A 22,737-nucleotide genomic window follows, 5' to 3' on the forward strand; every position below is an offset into this window, starting at 1 on the left:
CACGCATTTCTCAATGAGTTTGGCCAGTAGAGGGATGTTGGTCACTGGTCGATAGTTGTTCGGGTCTGTTACGTCAGCTGTCGGTTTTTTGAGGATGGGCATTACCTGCCCTGTTTTTAGGCAGTCAGGGAGGGTTCCTTGTGCAAGTGAGGCATTTATTATATCGGTCCAGATCGGAACTAGAGTGTGGCTGATTTCTCTTACACACTTTCCCGGTAGAGGGTCTTGGTAGTGGTTGTTCGGTCTAAGTTCCGCCAGCGTTTTGGCGATTTTTCCCTGGTCGTATAGTTCAAATGTGTCCCATTTTGCCTTATTTTTTGTTTGGAGACCCTCTGCTGAGACATTGGCCTCATTATTAGGTGGATGAAGGGTCATAAGGTTAGTTGCTGCATTTTTGAGTTCAACTTCTAGCAATTTGGATTTTTCGGTGAAGAATGCAGAGAATTCCTCGCAGCTTAAAGGTGTTATTGTCTTCTCTTGAACCGTTTTGGCTAGTTTATTTGACTGTTGTTTTAAAATCTCGAAGAGCTTTCGTGGTCTGTTTGAGGCACTGTCCAATTCAGATCTGATAAATTCTTTTTTGGAGTTGATTATCCTTTTGTTATATTCTTTTCTTGTTTTTCTGAGGGCTTTCAGCTCCGGGGAGGAGGGATGTTGTCTCCATTTCCTTTCAGCCATTCTCAGTTTGCGCCTATCCTCATTCAATGACTCATTAAACCAAGGATTTTTTGGTTTCTCTGAGACTTTTTTCAGTTTTTGGGGCATGGTGTCTGACGATATTACCTATCGAGGTTAAGTAGTGGTCCGTCAGCTCATTGACATTTCGTTTATTGTTGGGTGGCTTCAGGACTGTCTCACACCTTTCAACCAGTAGTTCAATATTAGCCTCTTTTGTGTCTCTGATCAGTTTCTTGAGATTGCGTGGTTGCACGGTCCTGCCCTTTTTCATTGTAGGTATCGCGAATGTTATGACGTGATGGTCAGACCAATCACATGGGTCTATAGCGAGGATTGAAGCCTCATCCTTTCTTGAAATAATCCAGTCTAATGTCGCTCCATGTGAGTGAGTGGGTTGGTTGCATGATTGTATAAGCTTTAGCTCATTGAGGAAGTCTAAGCGAGTTGACCAGTTTGTCATTGCCGTCATCCCAGTGGAGGTTAAAGTCGCCCAGGAATATGTTATTGGCCTCCGAATTAGAGTTGGTCGTTATGATCTCCATCAGTTGCTCTGTGAACTTTGCGTTCTCTCCTGGTGGGTGGTAGAATGCGTGCAAGTTGCAACTTTGCTTATTTGGTGTTCTCACCTTAATACCAAGGTATTCACAGGATTCTAGGGGGTCAGATTGGAATTGGCCGACCTCGATCTCTGAACGGTGAATGCAAGCTATGCCTCCTCCCACATTCCTTGGTCTATCTAACCTGACGATGTTATATTGTGGGGGTATTAAGAGATCCATGGTAGGAGATGATGATTCATTGAGCCATGTTTCGGTGAGGGGGTATCTTGTAAATCTAAACCAAGCCTAAATGTTGGGAACGTTTGCAGGGAGGGGAAAAACCTATGGAAAAGCCAAGCACAGAAAATCTTGAAAGTTCAGTATGTACTTTGATGCTCATTCCAGCCAGAAAAGAGGTATGTTTATTCAAGTACTTATGACTACACTTCACACCGCCCTGGTAAGTGCCCATCAGTGTGACATCAGTTCCAAGTACAGAACAACTAATCATATATTTTCACTAAGAATTAAACGATCCTCATCAATAAAATAAAAAAAATCAGAACAACAATTTAGGAAAAAATATAATTGCCACAGTGGTCTTTCCACAGAGACCCGTATGTCCTTCAGTCCCGTTCAGTTAGCTTACCTGTCTTTCAACCATGTTTAGGAGTTTGCGAATTTGGACTCCGTGGACCGAGCTCTGGCCAGATTTATAAAAAATGGGCAACTGTTAATTCATCAATATACTAAAGTCCGTAAGCACATTACCGTTAACACTTGTAAAGCATACAGTCTCATCGCACAAAAGATAATGTTTATGGTCGCACCAACCATCAAAATCGGCCAAGTTTTTTTCTTCTTTAATTGATCCACCTGCATCACCATCTTCCTTGAGCAACCTATCTGTCACTTCCAATGACATTTTGAATTTCAAATTTGTTTCTCTACAAAGAAAGATTTCAGAAAACAATTAGTGTCAGTGGGCGGTAAAGAGAAAAAGAAAGACTTGATTGAATTTGAGATGCAAGGCATTTGTAATGGCTAAAAATAGAAAGAAGCTTCTGTGAGTCAGCGTAATGTACAAGCATGTTACCATACCTTTAATCCACGTGGAACTCAATATTTTGGGAAGAAATGATTAGGGCTAAATAACATGCATCAATTATGTTCACTGCGAAATTAACGAGTTGCCTAACAAAATGTTTTACAGAAATATGTAACTTTTCATGAAAAGAGCTTGCACATAAGTGGTGGGAGCTAAACATAGGCAATCGGTGCATAAGAATAGTCAGATGAAACCTTTAGTGTGAACTAAACTCAGCCCACTAATATTCTCATCAAGTGCTGGCAAAGGGATACATATATATTTTTGTATTCATCAGACATTCCGTTGTGATGCAATTCTAATAGTTACGACAAAATGAACAGGAAAATGTTCCAGCAATAGCGGGACACTTCACTGCACCTATTACTGCGTGCATTACATGTTACGACTAAAATTAGCCATTTCCAAGCTGAATGTTTTTTCTAATGGTTTGAAAAACAGAAAAGTATTTACCAATTTCTAAGCTTTGGAACCCTACTGTGAACATTACTGGAGAACCCTACCTCTATCCAGCAATGCTGTACCCTGAACAGACTGCCTCATCTCCATCAATATAAACTTTGATATTGAGTCGACCAGTCTAGATATGTCACTCCTGCAGTTGAGTTTACCACCTCTGACGGAACACAAACAGTTGCTAGTAACCTTGAGGGGGTGAAAGCACCAGGTTGCACATTCATCTTTGACTGCACTCAAGTGTCTGGAAAGAGGGCAATCTGGTACGCAGAGGGCAAGAACCCACAGCAACTGAACCATCCTTTCTTCATTGAAAGTTTTGCACCTTCCCATCTTGGGTGTGACCATGGAGCCAGTATCTACTCCTGGGTCTGGTAATAAAATCTTTTTGCAGGTAGATCATGCCTCCATCCCTAGGTGCTTTGCTGTCAATTACATGACTTACATCTGCTTTTTTGTGGAAGAATTGGGAGTGAAGCCACTCACATTGCAAAGTAGTCACTCAAACAAGTCCCACTCCGACAAAATATAATAGGCTATTTACTACTTGCTCACCAGTGGCCACTCCCATTTGGAGCAAGCGAGAACGGAGGGGAAGACTACTTAAATAAAAGAATTAAGCAGAAAAGTTTGAATTCTTTCATGGCAGCCAGTACCAGCTCTCTGGTCACCCCTACTGAGGTGACACAGGTAGGCGTGCAGGCGGCATCAGGCTACAAGGTTCACCTACACCATACAAGTGGGTTCCCATATAGTGATATTTTATTTAGAATATTATTGTATGTGTAGAATTAAAGTAAGTTTCACTTTTAAGAAAAAGCACTGCTAGACAATGATCAATTGACTTGGGTTTTTCACTTCACTGAGCTCCAGATTTCTGCCTTAACTTCACAGAGTAGGCCTTTGGAATGTCACCTTCACTATCCTGTTGGACTAATGCTAAAGGAGGGTACTTGGGTTCAATAGTAAGGTAGAATCCCAGGATGTGAGCGGTAAAAGGCTCTAATTGTCAGAATATGAGCCCAATCGCTCCGGACTATCCTGGGACTCCTCAAAATGTTCCAGCACATTTAGGTCTTGTGGCCCAAAAAACACTCCTGGTAGCATGTTAACATTTTCAAAGGCTACGCTTTTCTCTTATAAAAAATGTCCTCATTAATTAAGGCAGTGCTGTTTACTCTCATATGCTGTATTCTTTAACAAGAATGTTGTAACAAGGTCAGATCATTCTATTAAGTCTTGCTGTCCATGTCTTAACAATTGTTGTGAGACAATTATTAGTTACAGGGCAAGAAAAATACCATTGTGTATATGACCTAGATTTGAAATCAACAAGCAGTTACTCACTTTTGACATATAATAAATGTTAATTTTCAAACAGGAGCAGCTGGAAACTATTTTTAAATGATGCAAAAACCACAGCACAAAAAGATTTTGTGTGCAATCCTCCTACAGACAAACATCTGCAGGTAGGCTGAGGCGTTTGAGAAGGTTAGTTTACCACTAAAGGCTCAGTAATCCAAAACAGACTTCTGGGTTAGTGATAATACTGTAATTTTGATGAAAATAAAGATTCACTTTACCCTACAACAAAACCTCTTTCTTTTCACACATAATAAAGATTATTTTTTATTATGGAAGCTGAAAAGCCCTTTATTTGAGTTTCGCTTAATGGTGTTGACATAATTGGTATCTATAAAGTTATTCACACTTGTATTTGTCAGAAGGAACGGATATACATCCAGGCAGAAGGAAAAAACTAAATACAACAAACAAATACTGGTAAATACAATTGGCTTAGTGTAGCAAAACTGTATTGCTGAAGGAAACTGCTCGGCCCTCACTAATGAAAAAAAATAAATGGCTTAAAGCAAAACAATTTTTTTTGCCTCAAATAGCAAACATTGCATTGTAATATCTCTCACTGGAAGGGGCTAATTTGTGAGCAGATGTGCTCCATGTGAAAGAGTGGAATACAGTCACTCTTAGTGAAGTCAGGAAAAGGCAAAAATGCCCAGTGCTGTATTGGGCAGAAGAAAACTGTGAATTACAACACTGGACCAATGGATGAAGAAGACTGCTGGCTAAAAGCCCCTATGCATTAATATGATACATAGTTCTAGTAAAGTAAAAAGGTAAAAGTAAGCGGTTATATGGCTCAGACTGTTTACGTAGGTCTGATAAGAAATCCACACGTACACATCTTCTGTTGAGGAAGGCACAACACAGCCAAATGATCCCTCTCCCCCCCAACCCTCTCAAACAAATAAATACAGCAGCAAAGATATATTTTGTGAACTTTTGTTTCAAACTTACCCATCCAGTGCTGCTGTTTCGACATAACACAGGCTGTTCGGGTCTGAGCTGGTTAGCAAGAGAATGTCCGCCTATCCATGAAAAATAGATAAAGTAATACATCATGATTTTTTTGAAACTCACAAATTCCAAACCCTCAAACCCCAAGCAACAAATAGTTTACTTACAGGTACAGAGTCATTTTTTTTCAGGCGAATTATTTCTCCAACTTTTATATGCTTCCATTTGGTTTTTTTAAATCTGAAAATCAGTAACTACAATTAGTACAGACATTTTATGACGCTTCATATACTTCCAGAGCATCCACAGTTGTAACACCTGATGCCTTTTAGAAATAAGTATAATTAAGTTAGTGAAATTAAACGCCCAGGTTTTCATAACTCCAAGCTCCAAGACAATTTCTAAAAGTTTCCAAAATGTGGTACACTGGACAAAGAGAGCAATGGGATAACAATGAGGTCAAGCGGGCAATTGTTCCTTAAAAACGTTGCTTTGTTGCACCAATGTTGTTAAGGTGGGGTACAGATGTCATCTGCCCTGTTTAATTTGAGAGCGAAGTGTAGGCAAAAAGGACAATTCTGGACCCAACCACTAAATGTCAGAATAAAGCACAGCGTGCAAATTTAGAAACTATCCATGCAAAGCCCTATTTTCACAACTTCACCATCTTTAACTAGAGTATAAACGCCCATCATAAATGGGTGCCAGAGTATGGCTTTATAGTTCAGCTGGCTACAATAAGTAACATTACAACTGTAATATATATATATATATATATATATATATATATATATATATATATATATATATATATATATATAGCTTTGGATGCCCATTGGAGTATTTCTTCCTCACCTCATTCTACTGGCTAATTAGAGTACATATACAGTTTATAGGAATTGCTTCCATTACAATGAATGCTGCACAATGTTGAACCCAAAAGTAAAATCACAAGGCCTGTTCTCACATTCAATTCTTTACCTTCTATGTATATTCTATAGACAATGCACTCTCTTTTAGCTACTTTTTACAAAGCACAAGCCAAAAGTGCACTCTTGAATGTGGTAAACAATATTTGAGTATGAAAATAATGCAAGCATTTGTGGATGCCTGTGTTTACATAGGATGTTACACAAAGCCACCTTTATTTGCTTCACCAATGCTTGTTTTCAGCTGCATCTTCTTTGCAGTTACTTTCTAACATGTTGCTCCCATCCGTATATGCTTATATAGTATACAACTGGGGCATATGAAATACACCAAAAATCAAATTCAAGTTTATTATACGACAGTTTTAAGAAATAAAGATTTTCAACAAAAAAAGTTATTTTAAACGTTAACCTTGTAATTTATACTATGCCTCAGCATACCCTATATTTGGAAATGCACTGGTTCAATTGCAGAAATATCTTGTTCTATTCATATGAATCATAATAGCGTGTAATTAGTCAATTTTAAGCCATAAGACATACAAAGTCATTGTAGGGGAAAATAATTATTGACGCTAATTGTTTGCTCTGTCTGCCTCGGTGCATTTTCTGTCACATTAAACAGAGTTGAAGGACCATCAGTTCAAAATACTTGTAGTCCTCCTTGATAGGTTACTCTTACTTTAGCTATTCTTCTGCTGTCTGTTGCATGCTGATGAGGCAAATAAACTGCTAAATCCCTTAGTGGACACATAAAACCGATATTGACACCTTTGAGAGAAAAATAACAAATGTGCACAACTTGTGCTCACTATACATTGGAGAACCTGGAGAAATAGATCATAAAAAGACTTAGTTACTGCATCATAAAAGCATGCAGAAAAGTGTAGACTAGACGAAAATGCTCGTTTGAACAACATAGGTTCATGTTTTACTAAATAACACTGGTGTATTCTTTAAAGTGGAATAGAAATGTGAATGTGATGACTCACATGTTATAGAGGTTCCATTAACCATTCTCCTTTAAATGATGTATGTGAAGAATTAACTAAACTAAATGTAATATAGATAACACTATAAATGTTTATTGAAAAGTTTTATTTTCAACTATCTTTACTCATGTTAAAATCTGCACTAAAAGAGAAAAAGAGAAATGGGGACGCATGTTTATACTAATGAAAACTGCTCTAAAACTTAAAGAACGATCTTCATACATGTACTAATGAGAATTACTAGAAAATACATGAATATTCTATATTTTGAAATTATTTCATACATTGGTACTTTGAAAATGTAGTAGTGTGTCATAGTTACACGTATTCATTTCGATGAAACTTAAATGCGTTATAAGTACCATAAGTTAAAGGAAAAGATAAAGTATTAGAAACTCTAGAATGCAATATATATTTCTATTAATGTATATCTTGTATTTCATGCACTAAAATTCAATTTAGGCCTGCATTGACTTTTCTTGATTTTTTTCTCACTGAAAGGCTTTATAACTCGCAACGTGAGATGAAACTAGGTTTCATAAAAAGAGTTCCCATGTACATACTAGGACTATTCGCTACTTTGGGAACATCCACTGTGAGGAATGGGTCTTCTTTATGCTGCATGACAATTACCCTATACGAACTGACCAATAGATTGAGTGGTCTGACCAGATGAGGTGACCCAGGAGGTGTCACACTGGAACTTGAAAAATAGGGAGAGGGATAGAGAGAGGGAGGGAGAGAGAGGGAGGGAGGGAGAGGAATGGAGAAGGAGGGAGAGGGAGGGAGAGAGAGAGGGAGAGAGGGAAGGAGGAAGGGAGGGGGAGAGAAAGTGTCATGGTAGTCCATTTCTTCATCTTGTTCTTTGTGGACTGAAAGACAGCTTTCGCTTCTTGCGGGCTGTACTAGTTTTTCTTGGGCTGACGCCTAAGCTGTGTGCGCTATTCCCAGACTCCTATCCCTCATTGGGAGATAACTATTGAAATGATATGATTCACACTGTTTCCTGAACATTTCTATAACATGGATTTATTTACTATTCTAAAATCTGCATTGAAAACCATATCTTAACTAAATCCGGTTTGTCTTTCCATGACTTGTCTCCAATAATTCATTGTGCATTACAATGTAGTATTAATGAGGGATGGGAATTCTAACAGAGGTCTCTGGTCAACAGATTTTCATGTTACTATTTTGCATAGCTCTAACCGAATTATTGTTTGCATGATTCTAGTCTGACTGGATTTCTTCAGGAGATTTGGTCTAGCTATAATATTCCTGTATTTGTATAGCATAGTTTTGACAGTTATGAATATGAATTTAATTACAAGTTTATAGGTCAGTTATCGAATTCATGGCCCTCACTGGATAACTGGATTGGATCCCCTATAATCCTCTCGGCACAATTTAATATCGATTGGAGGACCAAGTAAATTAATCGTAGTTGTAGAGTAAGGAGATAAAGTGAGACAAAATGAATAGGCCCAGTGGTACTACAGCAGCACACAACCACAGCCCTATACCACCAACACCAGAGCTCCCAATTCATAACAGTACAGCTCCAGCCCTACAGCAGTGCAGCTCCATATTACAACAGATCCAGACCCCCAAAGCTACTGCACCAGCTCCACAACACTACAGCGGCAGCTGCTACAATACGAAGGCTCTAGTACCAACACTACTGCCAAACACTGCTACACAACTGCTCCAGCAACACAATTCAAACACTACAGATCCTCCTCCACAACAGCTTCCGCTCAAAAACACTATAGCTTCTACTTCACAACAGAACAGCTCCACAACAACACAACTCCACAACACTACATATTCTGCTCATCCAACATCACATCTACAAAACTACAGTCCCTACACTACAACTCTACATCTGGCCCTTCAGCTCTAGTAGCAACAAAACAACTTCAACATTAGAGCTCTAGCTCCTCACAGGTCAGGGCCCCAACACTATAATTCTACTTCTCCGACAAAACAACTGTACCGGTTCAATGCTACATCTCAGACGCTAAATCTCTACAGCTTGAATGCCCCAGCACTACACTTGACATCTACAACATTACAGCAACACTACAGTCACACACTACAGTGTTAAAGCACCAACACAAAAACACAGGCGATAACCATGTGCATCCTGAACCCCAGAGCAGGCAAAATCAACAGCCTCCAGTGGTTTTCCAAAACACATGTACACCACTATCAAAAGACAGGTGAAGAAGCATTTATCGATGCTGGTTTAAACTTGGATTAGAATATAAAAATGGTCTTTTGCTGCATGTGTTGGGGCCAAGTCATGTTATGTTATATGACTTTATAGAGTGCAACGGTTACCCGAAGGTGTCCTGGCACTTGCTCAACAACTGACAAAAAGAGGACTAAGACAATGCTGGACATATCTGTTGAACAGCCATGTTTTCAAATCCGTCCTGAAAGTCATCAGGTTGGGAGGAGGAAAGGATGTGAAAGGCACAGGCTGTTCAGGTAAAGAAGCTACAGCCCCCCAGTTGGTTCTATTCAATTTGGGAACCACCAGGGTCTTGGATCCCAGAGAACTAAGTGTTCTATTGGGAATATACCATTTCAATCTCAGCCTGAGAAGAAGTGAGCCAGTATCATGAGTCAATGGAGCTTTCCGATTTCAGTTTTTTTTTTTTTTTTTTATTTCAATTTTTTTTTATTTGCATCAAAAGGGACAAGCACATAGTAACCGATAATAAAAAAAAAAGAAAAGTTTCATACAAGCATCAAAACATAATTAATACAGTAAAATATCTTCAGCAAGGCCAAACAAAACTCATAAAACATTAAGTACATATAATAAAGAGAATTTTTTTTTTATAAAAGTAGTATCATGACTTTAATAGTCCCCAAATCCTTTCCACCTTCAGTTTAGTTTGAAGACCCCTTGTTGTTGCTAAAGCATATTCCATATTATATATGTCCTTTACAAGGCTCCACCATTCCATGACCGTCGGTGAGTTATGTTGGATCCAAACTCTAGCTATTATTAATCTAGCGCATGAAATTAGAATATTCAATAAATCACAATAAAACCTGTAGCCACCAGAGTTGCCCACGAGCACATCAACTGATGTTAATACTATTGGACATGCTAATTTCGCAGACATAACTTTAGTTACACCTTTCCAAAATTAATTGCGGACAGGTAAAAAACATGTGAGTAATATCAGCTGCTCTTAAATTACACTTTGGGCATTTCGTACGTTCGCTGATGCCATTATTATTTGCCCATTTAAGAATCCTGTCTGGTGTATAGTAGAGTTGACATATGGTTTTGAATAACTGTAGCTTTAGACTGGAAGAGTGGACAGAACGGTGTAAGCTATTTAGAGAGAAGGTGATTAAATTTGGAGCCACATCAATTCCTAGCTTCTTACTACATTTCTCGGCCAATTTTGTAGAGTCATCGCTTCTATAATCAATAAATATTTTATAACCAATGCTAATCCAAGCTTTATCATTTTCTCTATAAATACAATTCCATAAATCAGAGTCCAGAACATTCTATAGTCCTAGTTTCCGTACCAGATAGTCTCTAATTTGGTAATACTTAAACCGGGCCCCCTCAGAGATTATAACATGCCTTCAGCCTTTCAAATGTACAATACCCATTGTGATCATACAGATCTCCCCGCTTTTTAATTCCCAGATTCTGACAATATTAAGCCCGCTAAGTCATGGAAGATTCCCGGTAAACCCGGGTTGAACCACAATGGGGTTCTATGATGGAAAAGAGAAGTTTTACACTTAACCAGAATAGAGCGCCAAATATTAACAAGGTCTCGTACCGTCTTAAATGTCACGCGTTTAAAATAATTTGGGTCATTTAAACTCTAAAGGAACATATTTGCGTCCTCCCCTAACACAAATTTATGAAAATATAAACATTTATCGGGGATTATCAAACTCTGAAAGCGAGTCAAAAAAGTAGACCAATAATAAGCTTTAATGTCTGGTAAACCTAATCCTCCTTGATTGAATGGAAGTTTAAGCAATGTGACAGTGCGAAAGGCTTTCTTGTACCCCCAAATAAAACTACTAATAATACCATCTAATCTATTAAAATAAGAATTATTTATCCGTAAAGGGATAGAACGAAAAAGATAAATATTTGGGTAGTATTGTCATTTTGACCAGGTTTATTCGCCCAATAATACTTCAGGGTAGTTTGTGCCATTTCTTAAATGAAGTAACAGTTTCTTTTAGTAACGGCTCGTAATTTAAAGCAGATATTTCATTAATATCCGAAGAAATTTTAACCCCCAAATAAGTAGCTACATCACATACCCCCGTCACTGAGCTTGGTGGTTTATAATTCATAACGATTTGGGTCTTGCCAGTATTAAGTCTGTATCCCGAAACAGAGCCAAATTCCCCTGCCTCTATTAGAATGCCCTTCATTGCTTCCAAAACATTAGTGGAGTAAACCGCAACATCGTCAGCGTAGACAGTTATTTTAAGGGAGTCTACGCCATTTACAAAAGGAAGGATCAGATCTTGACTCTGTAATGCGATCAAGAATGGTTCCATTATAAGGGCAAATAGCAGAGGTGATAGAGGACACCCCTGTCTTGTCCCACGTTTGATCGGAAAGATAGAAGAGCATTTGCCCATATAGGAGACTTTACCCATAGGCTTATCATAAAGTGATTGAATCCACTTCAGAAATTGGCCTTTTATACAAAAAGCCTGTAGTGTGGCCCACAAAAAGCCCCACCCACTCGGTCAAATGCTTTCTCTGCATCCAATAAAATCATACCGAGTGGGGTTGGCTCGATCCGCGCCACATCGAAAGCCATATTTGCCATATTGATATGGGCCGTAGTGTCCCTCTTAGGGATCAAACCATGTTGTTAGGGTGATACCATTTGTGACATTAGTGGTGCCAGCCTAGTTGCTAATATCTTTGCGAATATTTTAGCCCCGCTGTTTATAAGCGATATAGGTCTATAAGACCCTCTTTCATAAGCTGGCTTGCCTTTTTAAAAAAAAAAAAAAAGATGATTTGAGTCGAGTTCCAGGACTTTGGCGCTTGCTCCCCATTCCCAATAGCTTGAATGACCTTCGCTAATAATGGTATCAATTCCTCCGCGCAGGTTTTTAATAATTCTATAGGGATCGAATCTTCTCCCGTAGCTTTAACAGGTGCCAAAGAATTAATAGCTATTCTGATTACTGCCGGTGTAATACCCCACGTTAATTGATCTGATTGTTCTACATCAATAGTCATAACTTTATTCAAAGTTAAATATCTTTTGATCTTATCGTTACTAACCTCGCTTTCAGGTGTGTATAGTTCTTGATAGTACTGAGCGAATTGCTGCAACATTGCTTTGGGATCCTGGAATATTTGATTAGCCCCTTTAATTTCTTTAATAGCCATTTGAGCTCGATCTTCAGCCACTTTATACGCTAAAATTTTGCCTATCCTTTCACCACCTTCATATTGACTTAATTGGTATTTTTTTAGTTTAATAATACTTTTTTCCCTAAATAGATTTTTTAGAGCTGATTTTAACTCAATTAATTTAAAGTTCAATGCTTCCACGCTATCCCCTTTTAGCAAAGCTTCAGGCAATAGATTTTCAATGTAAAGTATATCGGTTATCATTTTCTCATTTTGGCACCTACGTTCCTTATTTTGTTGCCAGATATACTGTTGTGAAAATCCTTGAATGCTCGCTTTACATGCATCCCACACTATTCTTGGTGAGGCAAAATGAATATTTATATCTATGAATTCTTTTATATGTTCTTTTAATTGATCTAAAAAGATAGCATACAGAAATAAATATCTAGGGAATGAAAAAGAGCGAGGAGCTTGTCTTTCAGTCATTACCTCAAATGTCAAAAGAATAGGGTTGTGGTCTGAGGTGACTCTTGGGCATATTACCATAGTGCTAGTTTCAAGAATAGAATCTGAGACCCAGACCATATCTATGCATGAGCATAATTTGTGTGCGGCAGAATAATAATAAGTATAGCCAGCTTTGTTAGGGTATAGATATCTCCAAGCGTCCTTAATTAGATGTATTGCTGCAAGATCCCGAATTGCAGCCCTAGTCTTCCGCATTCTTTGGAATGATCCCCTTCTAGTTGTATCCAAATTATAATCCATAATGCAGTTAAAATCTCCTAGCACGATACACTCTCCTTCCCAACTAAGCCGGTCCACATTAATTTGATCGATAATTCTCGGTTCATCTAAATCAGACGCATAAATGCCGCAGATAGTATATTTGCAGCCTTCGATTGTTAACTGTACAATCGCCCACCTGCCGGCTTTTTCCGTCAATGTTTTGTTTACTTTTAACTTGAGCTGTTTATGTTTTAGAATTGCTACCCCCCCCCGAATTGAAGCATTAAAATCCGTACATACCAAAGTATCATAACCAAGTTGTTTAAATAGTTTTCTATCTTTGTATGCTACATGAGTCTCAGTTATTACTGCAATCTGAGGATTATACATTTTAAGCTCCTCGAACACCAAACTTCTTTTAGTCCTACTATTTAAGCCCTCCACATTCCATACCAAACACTTTAATTGATACATTTGATATAATACATTTTCCTATACTTGATTTCAATACACCGTAACAAATCAGTCCTGCTACCCCAAAATATTAAATAACTTGCCCCTGTGATGCCTTTTTTCCCCTGAACCATACCACCCCCCTAACCCCTATCTTGCAAGGCACTGCCCCACCCCCTCCCCATTCTGTTCCTACCTGCAGGTCCCCCCATTAACCCAGCTACCGTTGAAGTGGCAGCAAACACAGAGTTACGGCCCGGAGAAACCGGCCATGCAATACTACAAGCTCATAGCTACGTATCATATCTTGCATTGTCTTGTATCAAAAGAATAAAAAATAAACATTTTTCGAATTTAACTGCAAGTTCAACTAACAAACAACCAAAATCCAATCATGATCAACCTGTATCTAGAATAATTCCATAATTCATCGTTATTCATAAGATAGACAAGAGATAATTCAATGTCCATTTTTCTCCGATTTCCATTTACCCATAATATGCTCAATCTCCTTTTCGTCCAAAAAATAATATACCCGGCCATTCTTTAAAACCTTTAACTTGGCTGGTTCTTGCAGAAAAGCCTGACCCCCCAGCTCCTTTATCGGGTCAATGTATTGTCGTAATTTCCATCGCCGCTCCATAGTTAGTTTGCTTATATCCGATCTGGCAAAAAAGGTAATTGAATCAATAGTGACTGGGGTATTTGGTCTTGCCTTTAATGAAATTGCTTGGCGAAGTAGAAAGTTACCAATACAAATCAGAATGGGGCGCGGGTATCGATTACTCTGATTTCTTTGAATCAGAGGAAGCCGATGGGCTCGTTGTATTTGTGAGTCCCAATCCCAGTCTGATAGCTCAGGGAATGCCTTCTGGAATAAATGTACAATGTATGGTCTGGGATCGGCTCCTTCGGCCCCTTCCACTATGCCAAAGATTCAAAGATTCGGTCTTCGTTGTCGATTTTCTAAATCTTCAAGTTTGATTTGCATTTGAGAGATCTGGGCCTCATGTTTATTTACTACTGTTTCAGAATAGTTGACTTTTCTTCCGTTAAAACAACCCTCTGTTGTAGATCTTCCATCTCCTGAGACATAGCCCCTAATTTACATGATATCTCCTGAAGCGATGACTGAGTCTTGCTACTGTCTTCCCGCATCTGTTGGTAATGAGATTGAGCTTCCTGTTTTTGCTCGCTGAGTAGTTGCAGAATGACGAGGAAACCTCACCATGCAAATTCCAATCAATAGGTGTGTCATCTTGAAAGGAGGTTAGGGAGGGTATACTGTTGATATTACCTGCCCTTGTTAGGGTCGAGCCAGTGTCTTTTATTACAACTGCGGCTGGGCTGACCCGGATAGTACAGATACTAAAGTTGGTATGGGAGCTATCCCTGTTGCTCCCAGCTGTGAAGCAGGGGGGAGAGAAGAAAAATCTTCTGTTTCTTCCATTGTAGCAGTCGCGGTGTCCAATCCATCTACCAAAACCTCTACAGGGGTTGTCTTATCACCAAGACAGTTTGTTTCCCTTGGTATAGTGCCCATCTCGGTAGGGCTATTCCCTGAGAGCCTTAGGGCCATAGATTTAACACCTTTAGCATGTACCCATTTCCCTATGGGACTATTCTCTGCTATCACTTTTGCCGTCGTAGGCTTTGATTTATTTACCATCTTTTTTACTTTGTTCTTCACTTTGCCTCTTCCTTTCCCTACACTGTTGATTTTATCTTTAATTAGGTACGAGGGTGTACTATTACCTGGGTCAGGAAAGTCGCTATAGTTCTCGTCCGTATCAGTTCCCTCCAAATGTTCAACCTGCTCAATCTCCCCTGCCGCTTCCGTTTCCTTAGTATTCTCCTCCCCTTCACCTGACAGTTGGCCAACCTCTGTTACTATCCTTCGATCAGTTTGTTATCGCATACACCTTCCGTCGTCTATCAGTACAGACGCAGGTGCAGATGAAGTCGGTAAAGGTAACGTGGTATTATTATTAGGATTAGCGTCATCATCAGTCTCAGTTTCTGGTTGGACTTCTAATTGAGTCTGAGTATCAATACTGGGAGAACAGCCTTTAAGGGAGATTGTATTCAGTCCCATAATATCATAAGTAGTTTTTAAGGCAATGGTTGTAACATTGTTCTCCCCGTTTGTTGAATTAGCAAGAATGTTACCCTGTAACCCCAGTGAGCCGGAAGCCTCCGATAGCATTGTAGAGTCATTAGCAGTGAGATTTAATATGCTTTTATCAGGCACCGAATTCGGCACCAAATTAGTTTTAACAAAAAGCGGTAAACGAAGAAGTGGCTTACTAGCATTAAGTCCGGGTTTCTCCTGCTTGCCGTTTTCTTTCCGCCATCTGGAATCTGCGCTGCCAGTCTCTCTGTGATAGCTCCTGTCGCCGCTATTGTAGATGCCATTTCATTATCCACAATGTTTGCCCCCGTCTGTTTTGTAGATCGCGCATTCCTCTTCTGAGGTTTTGGCGCCATTACGGGCGGATCCGCTGCTGCCGTTGAGCCTGGCAAGCCTGAGCCTAACCTCCAGTAAGCCGACAGGTTAAACCGACCAAGTGCCGTCCAGCCCTAGAGGCCACAGGGGGTGAGGCGCGGTAGTCTAATGGACCGTAGCAGCTCTCACCCGGCTCTCAAGAGACCTCAGCCGCAGCATCCAGCTCCAACTCGGCTCCGCTCTGCTGCACTCCGCTCAACTCCGCTCCACTTCCGCGTTCTTCTGATGGTTTCCGATGCTGTACCGTGATACATGTAAGCCGCCACTTCGCTTCAGCGGTAACCCTCAGCTCCTGCACAGTTCGCTATCACCGCTATCAAAATCACTATAGACAGCTTTGTCAGTAGTAGTATTTAGATTGAATCCTGGCCGTTTTGCAAAGCTACCAGCTACCAGCCATAGTCAGCACGGCCGGATCCTTCAGCAGCCGCTCTCTGCACTGGCGGTATCAATCCGCCATCTTGGACCTCCCACCCTGATTTCAGTTTTTAACGACTTAAATTTAGATATGCCTGACCGAAGTCTGGTTACAGTATTTTGTAACAATTGCAGTTTAAGTTGTTGCTGCTGCATATTGAGATATTCAATATAGTCTGAAAGAATGACGCATTGGCGAAAATCAGTAAATACCCTGTCCTTACCCTATCATGTAGGTTGTATGAAGGGCTCCCCTAAACACACACTTCCCACTAACAGGATGCAATTATGAAATAAACTCAAGTAGCTGATTCATTTCTAAAATGTGTTTCTGATTTAGAAATCTGCTACAGGACACACAGTTCTAGTGTTCCAAAAAGGTGTGTCTAGAAATTATGCACGGACAAATGATCAGGTTCCTATGGACACCAATGTTTCATAACACAGTAGTGAAACCAGCAAAAAGGTTTATACCTGCCATCCGCAATAACTTCACACGACCTGTTGTTGATTTCATTATCCATTCGATGACGGGCCTGAAGGTGTATTATACAAAAAAAAAGTTTGTTTTCTACAATGTGAATTAAAAAAATTCAATATATCACAACATAACTTTATGCACAAAGCAGTTTGTAAACATTGACAAACATTGACAAAAAGCTTCTTACAATGTCGTCGACAAGATCTTTGATGGCAGTTATCGAAAGCACCAGCAACAAAGGTATCAAGGTTGTGGACCAGGACACAGATGAGATTTCCGGAATAGCCTAAAAGATTTATAAAAAAAAAGTTTCTATTGAACTAAGTTTGAGCACTCATTAACAACACAGGTATACAGGGTGAGAAAATTAATTCGAATTAGCCAACACACTGCCCCTGCTTAAGGAACATGAGACCGATAAATGTAGTTAGTTTGCACACATAGGAACTAGTGTGTTCGAAGACTCTGGGCTGGGAACAGGTTTAAAGGCTGTCACAATACATGATTCACTTTACTGAGTAATAGTTACCCTATGCCACTTTTGGGCACAGGGTGTGCCAGCCATGATCAACACTTACTCATGCCTAGCATAGCGGACACTGTAAAGGCACTTGGGTGGTGGAAGACACGGAACAGAGAACAAAGCAAGGACGGCACTGGTAATGATGAAGGGAAGAAACATTGCAGTTTGTGGTGATGCTATTGTGGGGCATTAGGGTGAGGATTGCATGCTTAATGGTGCCAAATATTGGTTGACTCTAATGAAGTCCTGTAAGACTCCTGTATGCTCAGCAAGTCCACCAGTGCGTACATTGCCTTCACTTTTCCCATTATCCCCAGACTCTGGCCCATACAGCCCTTTATTGCAGTCAAGATGGCTCTATGAGTTAAACGCTTCTCTATTGCGATGAGCATTCCTAGCTCAGAATTCTATCCTTCCAAGGTCACACTTAAATCCAGAAAGAGGAAGGCTTACATCTCTAAGAAAATGCATGTGTGATATGAAGAGCAAATATTTATCTCACACACACACACACACAGGTGGCTCTCTGGACCATGCTGATAATGGTTAATATGGAAAAAGTCGATGCTAAAATGAAAAATTATACATTCATTTATGAGAACGGAATTGCATCTTTATTAACAAATTTGCCTGTTGTGAACGCCACATCAACCGTGATTCACAAATACAGAGTCAGGCAGGCTCTGAGCCCTAAGCAACTGATTGATAGGTCACAGGTGAGGTGGCACGTAGGTGGCAGATAAATGCACAAACAGGAAACCCTAGGTCAATCACACAGATAGGTGAATCAACACTAAAATGGTCCAGGGAAACTGGCCCTAATAAAAACACACATGGCTGGAGGGGTATGCGCGCTCCTAAAAAAAAAAAAAAAATCAAAATCAGATGCCACAAGAGTTAGGAACATATAGCCAATCAGGACACGCAGTTATCAAGTACTCACCATGCCGGACATCTATAAATATTACCCACTGGCCACATTGTGTCCACGCAAGTTCATGTGCCACCTGTACTTTCCATTAGACAATTAGGCCCTCCTATCCTGCTGATGATCGCCCATGCAGGTACACCTATTCCTCCTATTGTGTGCAGCAGTCTACAACCAGCCATGTGACCCAGAAACAGACTGCAGGCAGGAAAATGAAAACTTTCTAAAAGTGGCATTTTCAAAACTAATTTAAAACCGGGCTTTACCATAAGAGGAGTATTAATTACAATTCGAAAGACACCAAACAAACTGGTTACCGGTTTCTATTAAGACATTACAACCTATTAAACTCCAATTTTATAAAAGAATACATTTTAGAGTTTTTCACTAGCAGGACATGTAAAACTTAAAAGAATGGGTACAACTTTTTAAAATGCACTGCACCCTGCCCTCTGGGCTGTCTAAAGCCTATTTTAGGGATGACTTCTGTGTAATAAAAGGAAGGTTTGGGTCTGGCAAGACGTTTATTTTGCCAGGTCGGAATGCCAGTTTAATACTGCATTCATAGGCTGCAGTGACAGACCAGAGACATATTTAAATGGCTACCTAAGTGGGTGGCATTATTAGTACTGAAGGCCCACTAGTCAAATTTATTTAACAGGCACCGGGCATAGGTAGTGTCACTTTACAAGTTAATATGCCAATTAGGCATAAGCCAATTTTACCATGCTTGGAGGAGAGAACACAAGTCCTGTAGTACTGGCTAGAAAGTTATTAAGTGTGCAGCGTCCTAAAGTCAGCAAAACAGGAGGGTTAAAGGCAAAAAGTTAGGGGGGGTGGGACTATGCCATTGATACCAGGTCTAACACCTAATGTTTAAATATTAGTTACACCTTCATATGTTTTTATTCAAAGTTCATCTCAAAATGGGTTGAAATCAACTGAATGATTGGATTCTCTGCTCAACAGCTCTGGGTTTAATCCATCACCGTTCTTTAGCCCACTGTAGTAATTCACGGCACTACATACAAAGGTTAACAGGTTCTTTATTCTTAAGTATACAAGGATGTCGTCAGCTGTCTTCTGTGAGTGGCGCTGCTCTGTCAACATTCTAGAGCGAGCGCCAGTTGACACATGGGATGTACCAAGTGCAGCTGTAAGGGAGGGGGGAATGGGCACAAGGGTGATGGGCCATGCTAAGGGGCTAGTTACAACACATCATCCTCCCTACAGAAACAGGTAACAGAAGATGAGAACATATGCAGAACAAGAAAGAATTTCTGATAGGAGCTATTTCATTAGAAACTGTTTTTGCCATTGGGGGGCGTGCCTTTGCCTACCACTTCTCCTGTCCAATCTTGTCTCCCCTCTGACGTCTCCACCCTCTAATCTCGCGGTGTGTGGCCTGGAAACTTCCCTACCTGCTGGCACTACCCTGTCCTGGCTCCACATTCTTCCATCTTCCATGACTACGGAATTCTTGTTAAGAGTCTTGATCGTACTGGGGGCATAGAATTTGTCTCCTCCTATTCTCAGTCTCTCCGGCTTCTTTACCCAAACTCTTTGTCCTTGCTGGAATCCTCTCTCCTTAGCTCCCCACTTCCTGTCATACCACTCTTTGTATTTGCGTTGATTGGCTTCAATTTTCCTCTTGATCTCCTGGGGGTTGGCTTCCACAATTTGACTCCTTCCCATCCAACTGGGTGTGAGTTTAGTGCCCGCTTTTCTTCCTCTAAGTAGCTCGAAAGGTGTGCATCCTGTGGTAGACTTCGGCGTGGTATGATATGCCCACAGCATGTCCCTTAGTGCTTCCTCGATGTTCCGTCCCGCTTGTTTTGCCAGCTGTATGCACTCTTTCACCATGCGGTTTACTCTTTCCACCTTGCCGTTAGCTTTGGGGCAGTACAGTGGCGTGCGGACATGTGCAATGGAACAGTCCTTGAGGAATTCCTTCATCTCTTCAGATATAAGCTGTACGCCATTATCCGTCACCAGAGTCTCAGGCACTCCTTCTCTTGTGAACACCTCTCTCATGAACTCGATGATCGTTCGGGTGTTCACGTTGTGGACTACCTTGTAGGTCACCCAACTCGAATAGTAATCCACCATGACTATAAGGTACCAGTCTTGAGGCCCTCTACCATGTATCGGCCCGGTTATGTCCAAGCCAAGCTTGTTCCACGGAGCTTCAGGTACCTCCACAGGTGACAAGGGTGCTCTTCTCACGGTCTTGGACTTGTCGCTCAAGCTGCATGCGTAGCAATCACGCACCTTGTCCTCCATCTCACTGTCCATCATTGGGAACCAGTAGTCCGTGCGAAGTCTAGCCTTGCTCAGGCTTCTTCCCAAGTGACCTTCGTGAGCTAGCTCCACAATTTGGTTTCTCAATGCTTCTGGAGGGACCAGTTTCCCGGATTTCAATATTAAATCTCCCTCCACTGATAGATCCTCTCTCACGTTCCAATATGGTTGGATCTCGGTCTCCATGTCTTTACACTTCTTCGGCCATCCCGTGAGTATAAACCTCCTTACTTTCTTCAGTGTCTCATCCTGACCCATTTGAATCTCCCAGGTATCCTTTTCTACGGCTGCTAGCCGCAACTCCAGAATTGGGTCACTTCTCATCTTCTCCACCACCTCTTCCTCCGCCGGCGCTCTCGACAGGAAATCAGCTACTCTATTCTGCTGTCCAGGAATGTAAGACACTCTGAAATTGTAGGCTTGTAGTCCGACTGCCCACTTGGCTATACGTGGCGTCATGCTCTCCATATCTTTTTTTGTGAACAAAGAGACCAATGGCTTGTGGTCAGTCTGCACTTCGAAAGGAGTTCCCCAGATGAAAAATTTGTAGTGGCAGACTGCCCAGTAGACCGCTAGTGCTTCTTTCTCTATAGTAGAGTAGTTTTTTTCTGATGCTGTGAGAGTCCTGGATGCAAAAGCCACCACATTGACTTTGCTCCCTTCTCTTTGTGCTAGGGTGGCCCCTATCCCACGGTTGCTGGCATCCGTCGAGATGATGGTCTCTCCATTGGGGTCAAACTTCCCAATGAATGGGGCTTCAATGATGGCCTTCTTGATGTCTCTCATTGCCATCTCTTGTTCTTTGCCCCAATTGAAAACACTGTCTTTTTTAATCAAGTCTCTTAGAGGCTGTGACACCATGGCAAAGTCTTTAATGAACTTGGCCATGTATTCAGCAAGACCCAGAAATGACAGAATGTCCTCTTTTGACTTTGGAGTAGGAGCGTCTCTCACCGCCCTGATCAGGTCACTCTTCGGCTTGATCCCTTCTTCCGAGAGAGTGTGCCCTAGGTAGTCTACAGCGCACACTCCTAATTTACATTTTGAAGGTTTTGTGGTGAATCCCACTTCTCTCAATTTTCTCAATACCTCCTTAGCCATTTCGTTGTGCTCTGCCTCATTGCCCCCGTAGATTAGTATGTCATCTTGGAAGCACAGGGTGTTCATGCAGTCCTTTAATACATGTTGCATAACTCTTTGGAAGGCCGCAGCCGCAGACGCCAAGCCAAATGGCATGCGCAGGAACTTGAAGTTTCCAAACGGGGTTGTGAATGCAGTGAGCAGTTGAGAATCTGGGTGAAGTCTAATCTGATAATAGGCTGATGATAAGTCCAGCACACTGAAATACTTTGCTCCTTTAATCGTGCTCAACATTTCGCCTATTCTGGGGAGGGGATATCTGTCCACCAGGATGTTGGCGTTGAGGCCTCTCAGGTCCACACAGAGCCTAATGGTATTCCCTCCATCTTTTGCCGTGATCACAATTGGGGCCAACCAAGCCGAACTTTCTATTTCTTCGATGACTCCCTGACTAATCAGTCTCTGAAGTTCCTGCTCAAGGGGCTCTCTCATGCGCAAGGGTATGGATCTAGTCTTATGCACCACAGGTTCTGCCCCCTCCTTGAGGATGATCTTGTGCATATAATTCTTAAACACCCCTAGATTGTCACTGAACACCTCTTTAAACTCTTCCGTGAGGTTCCCCGCTATGCCCAAAGGGTCAATTAACATCACTTGTTCTGTGTTATTTGGGTCTAATTTGATACCTAACTGTTTCTGATGCTTCCAGCCCAGCAGTGTTGAGCCCCTGGAGGAAACATACACCTTTCCCACCGTGTGTCTATCCTTAAAGGAAATCCTCATCGTCACCATGCCCTCCAGTGGTATTCTCCCTTCATTGTACCCCTTGGGATTGATGTCAGGTCGCAACAATTTTACAGGGTGATTAGCAAACTTTTCCTCAAATACATTTTTATCCACCAGGGTGTAGGGGGAGCA

The 22,737-nt window shown here is 40.9% G+C and overlaps 1 protein-coding gene across 3 annotated transcripts in view; it reads right to left on the reverse strand.

The window, feature by feature from the left end:
• ATP8B1 (ATPase phospholipid transporting 8B1) overlaps positions 1–22,737 on the reverse strand; it is a 557,465-nt gene that overhangs the window by 293,185 nt on the left and 241,543 nt on the right. For all 3 annotated transcript variants that reach the window (XM_078674864.1, XM_078674865.1, XM_078674863.1), the window contains exons 5-9: positions 17,175–17,273; positions 16,981–17,042; positions 5,265–5,337; positions 5,098–5,168; positions 2,052–2,164 (exon numbers count right to left, since the gene is read on the reverse strand). In XM_078674864.1, the coding sequence (XP_078530990.1) occupies positions 2,052–2,164; positions 5,098–5,168; positions 5,265–5,337; positions 16,981–17,042; positions 17,175–17,273 (418 nt within the window). The remainder of the gene's footprint in view (positions 1–2,051; positions 2,165–5,097; positions 5,169–5,264; positions 5,338–16,980; positions 17,043–17,174; positions 17,274–22,737) is intronic.

This window comes from Lissotriton helveticus, chromosome 2_1 (assembly GCF_964261635.1).
Source record: "Lissotriton helveticus chromosome 2_1, aLisHel1.1, whole genome shotgun sequence".
Classification (NCBI taxonomy): Eukaryota; Metazoa; Chordata; class Amphibia; order Caudata; family Salamandridae; genus Lissotriton; species Lissotriton helveticus.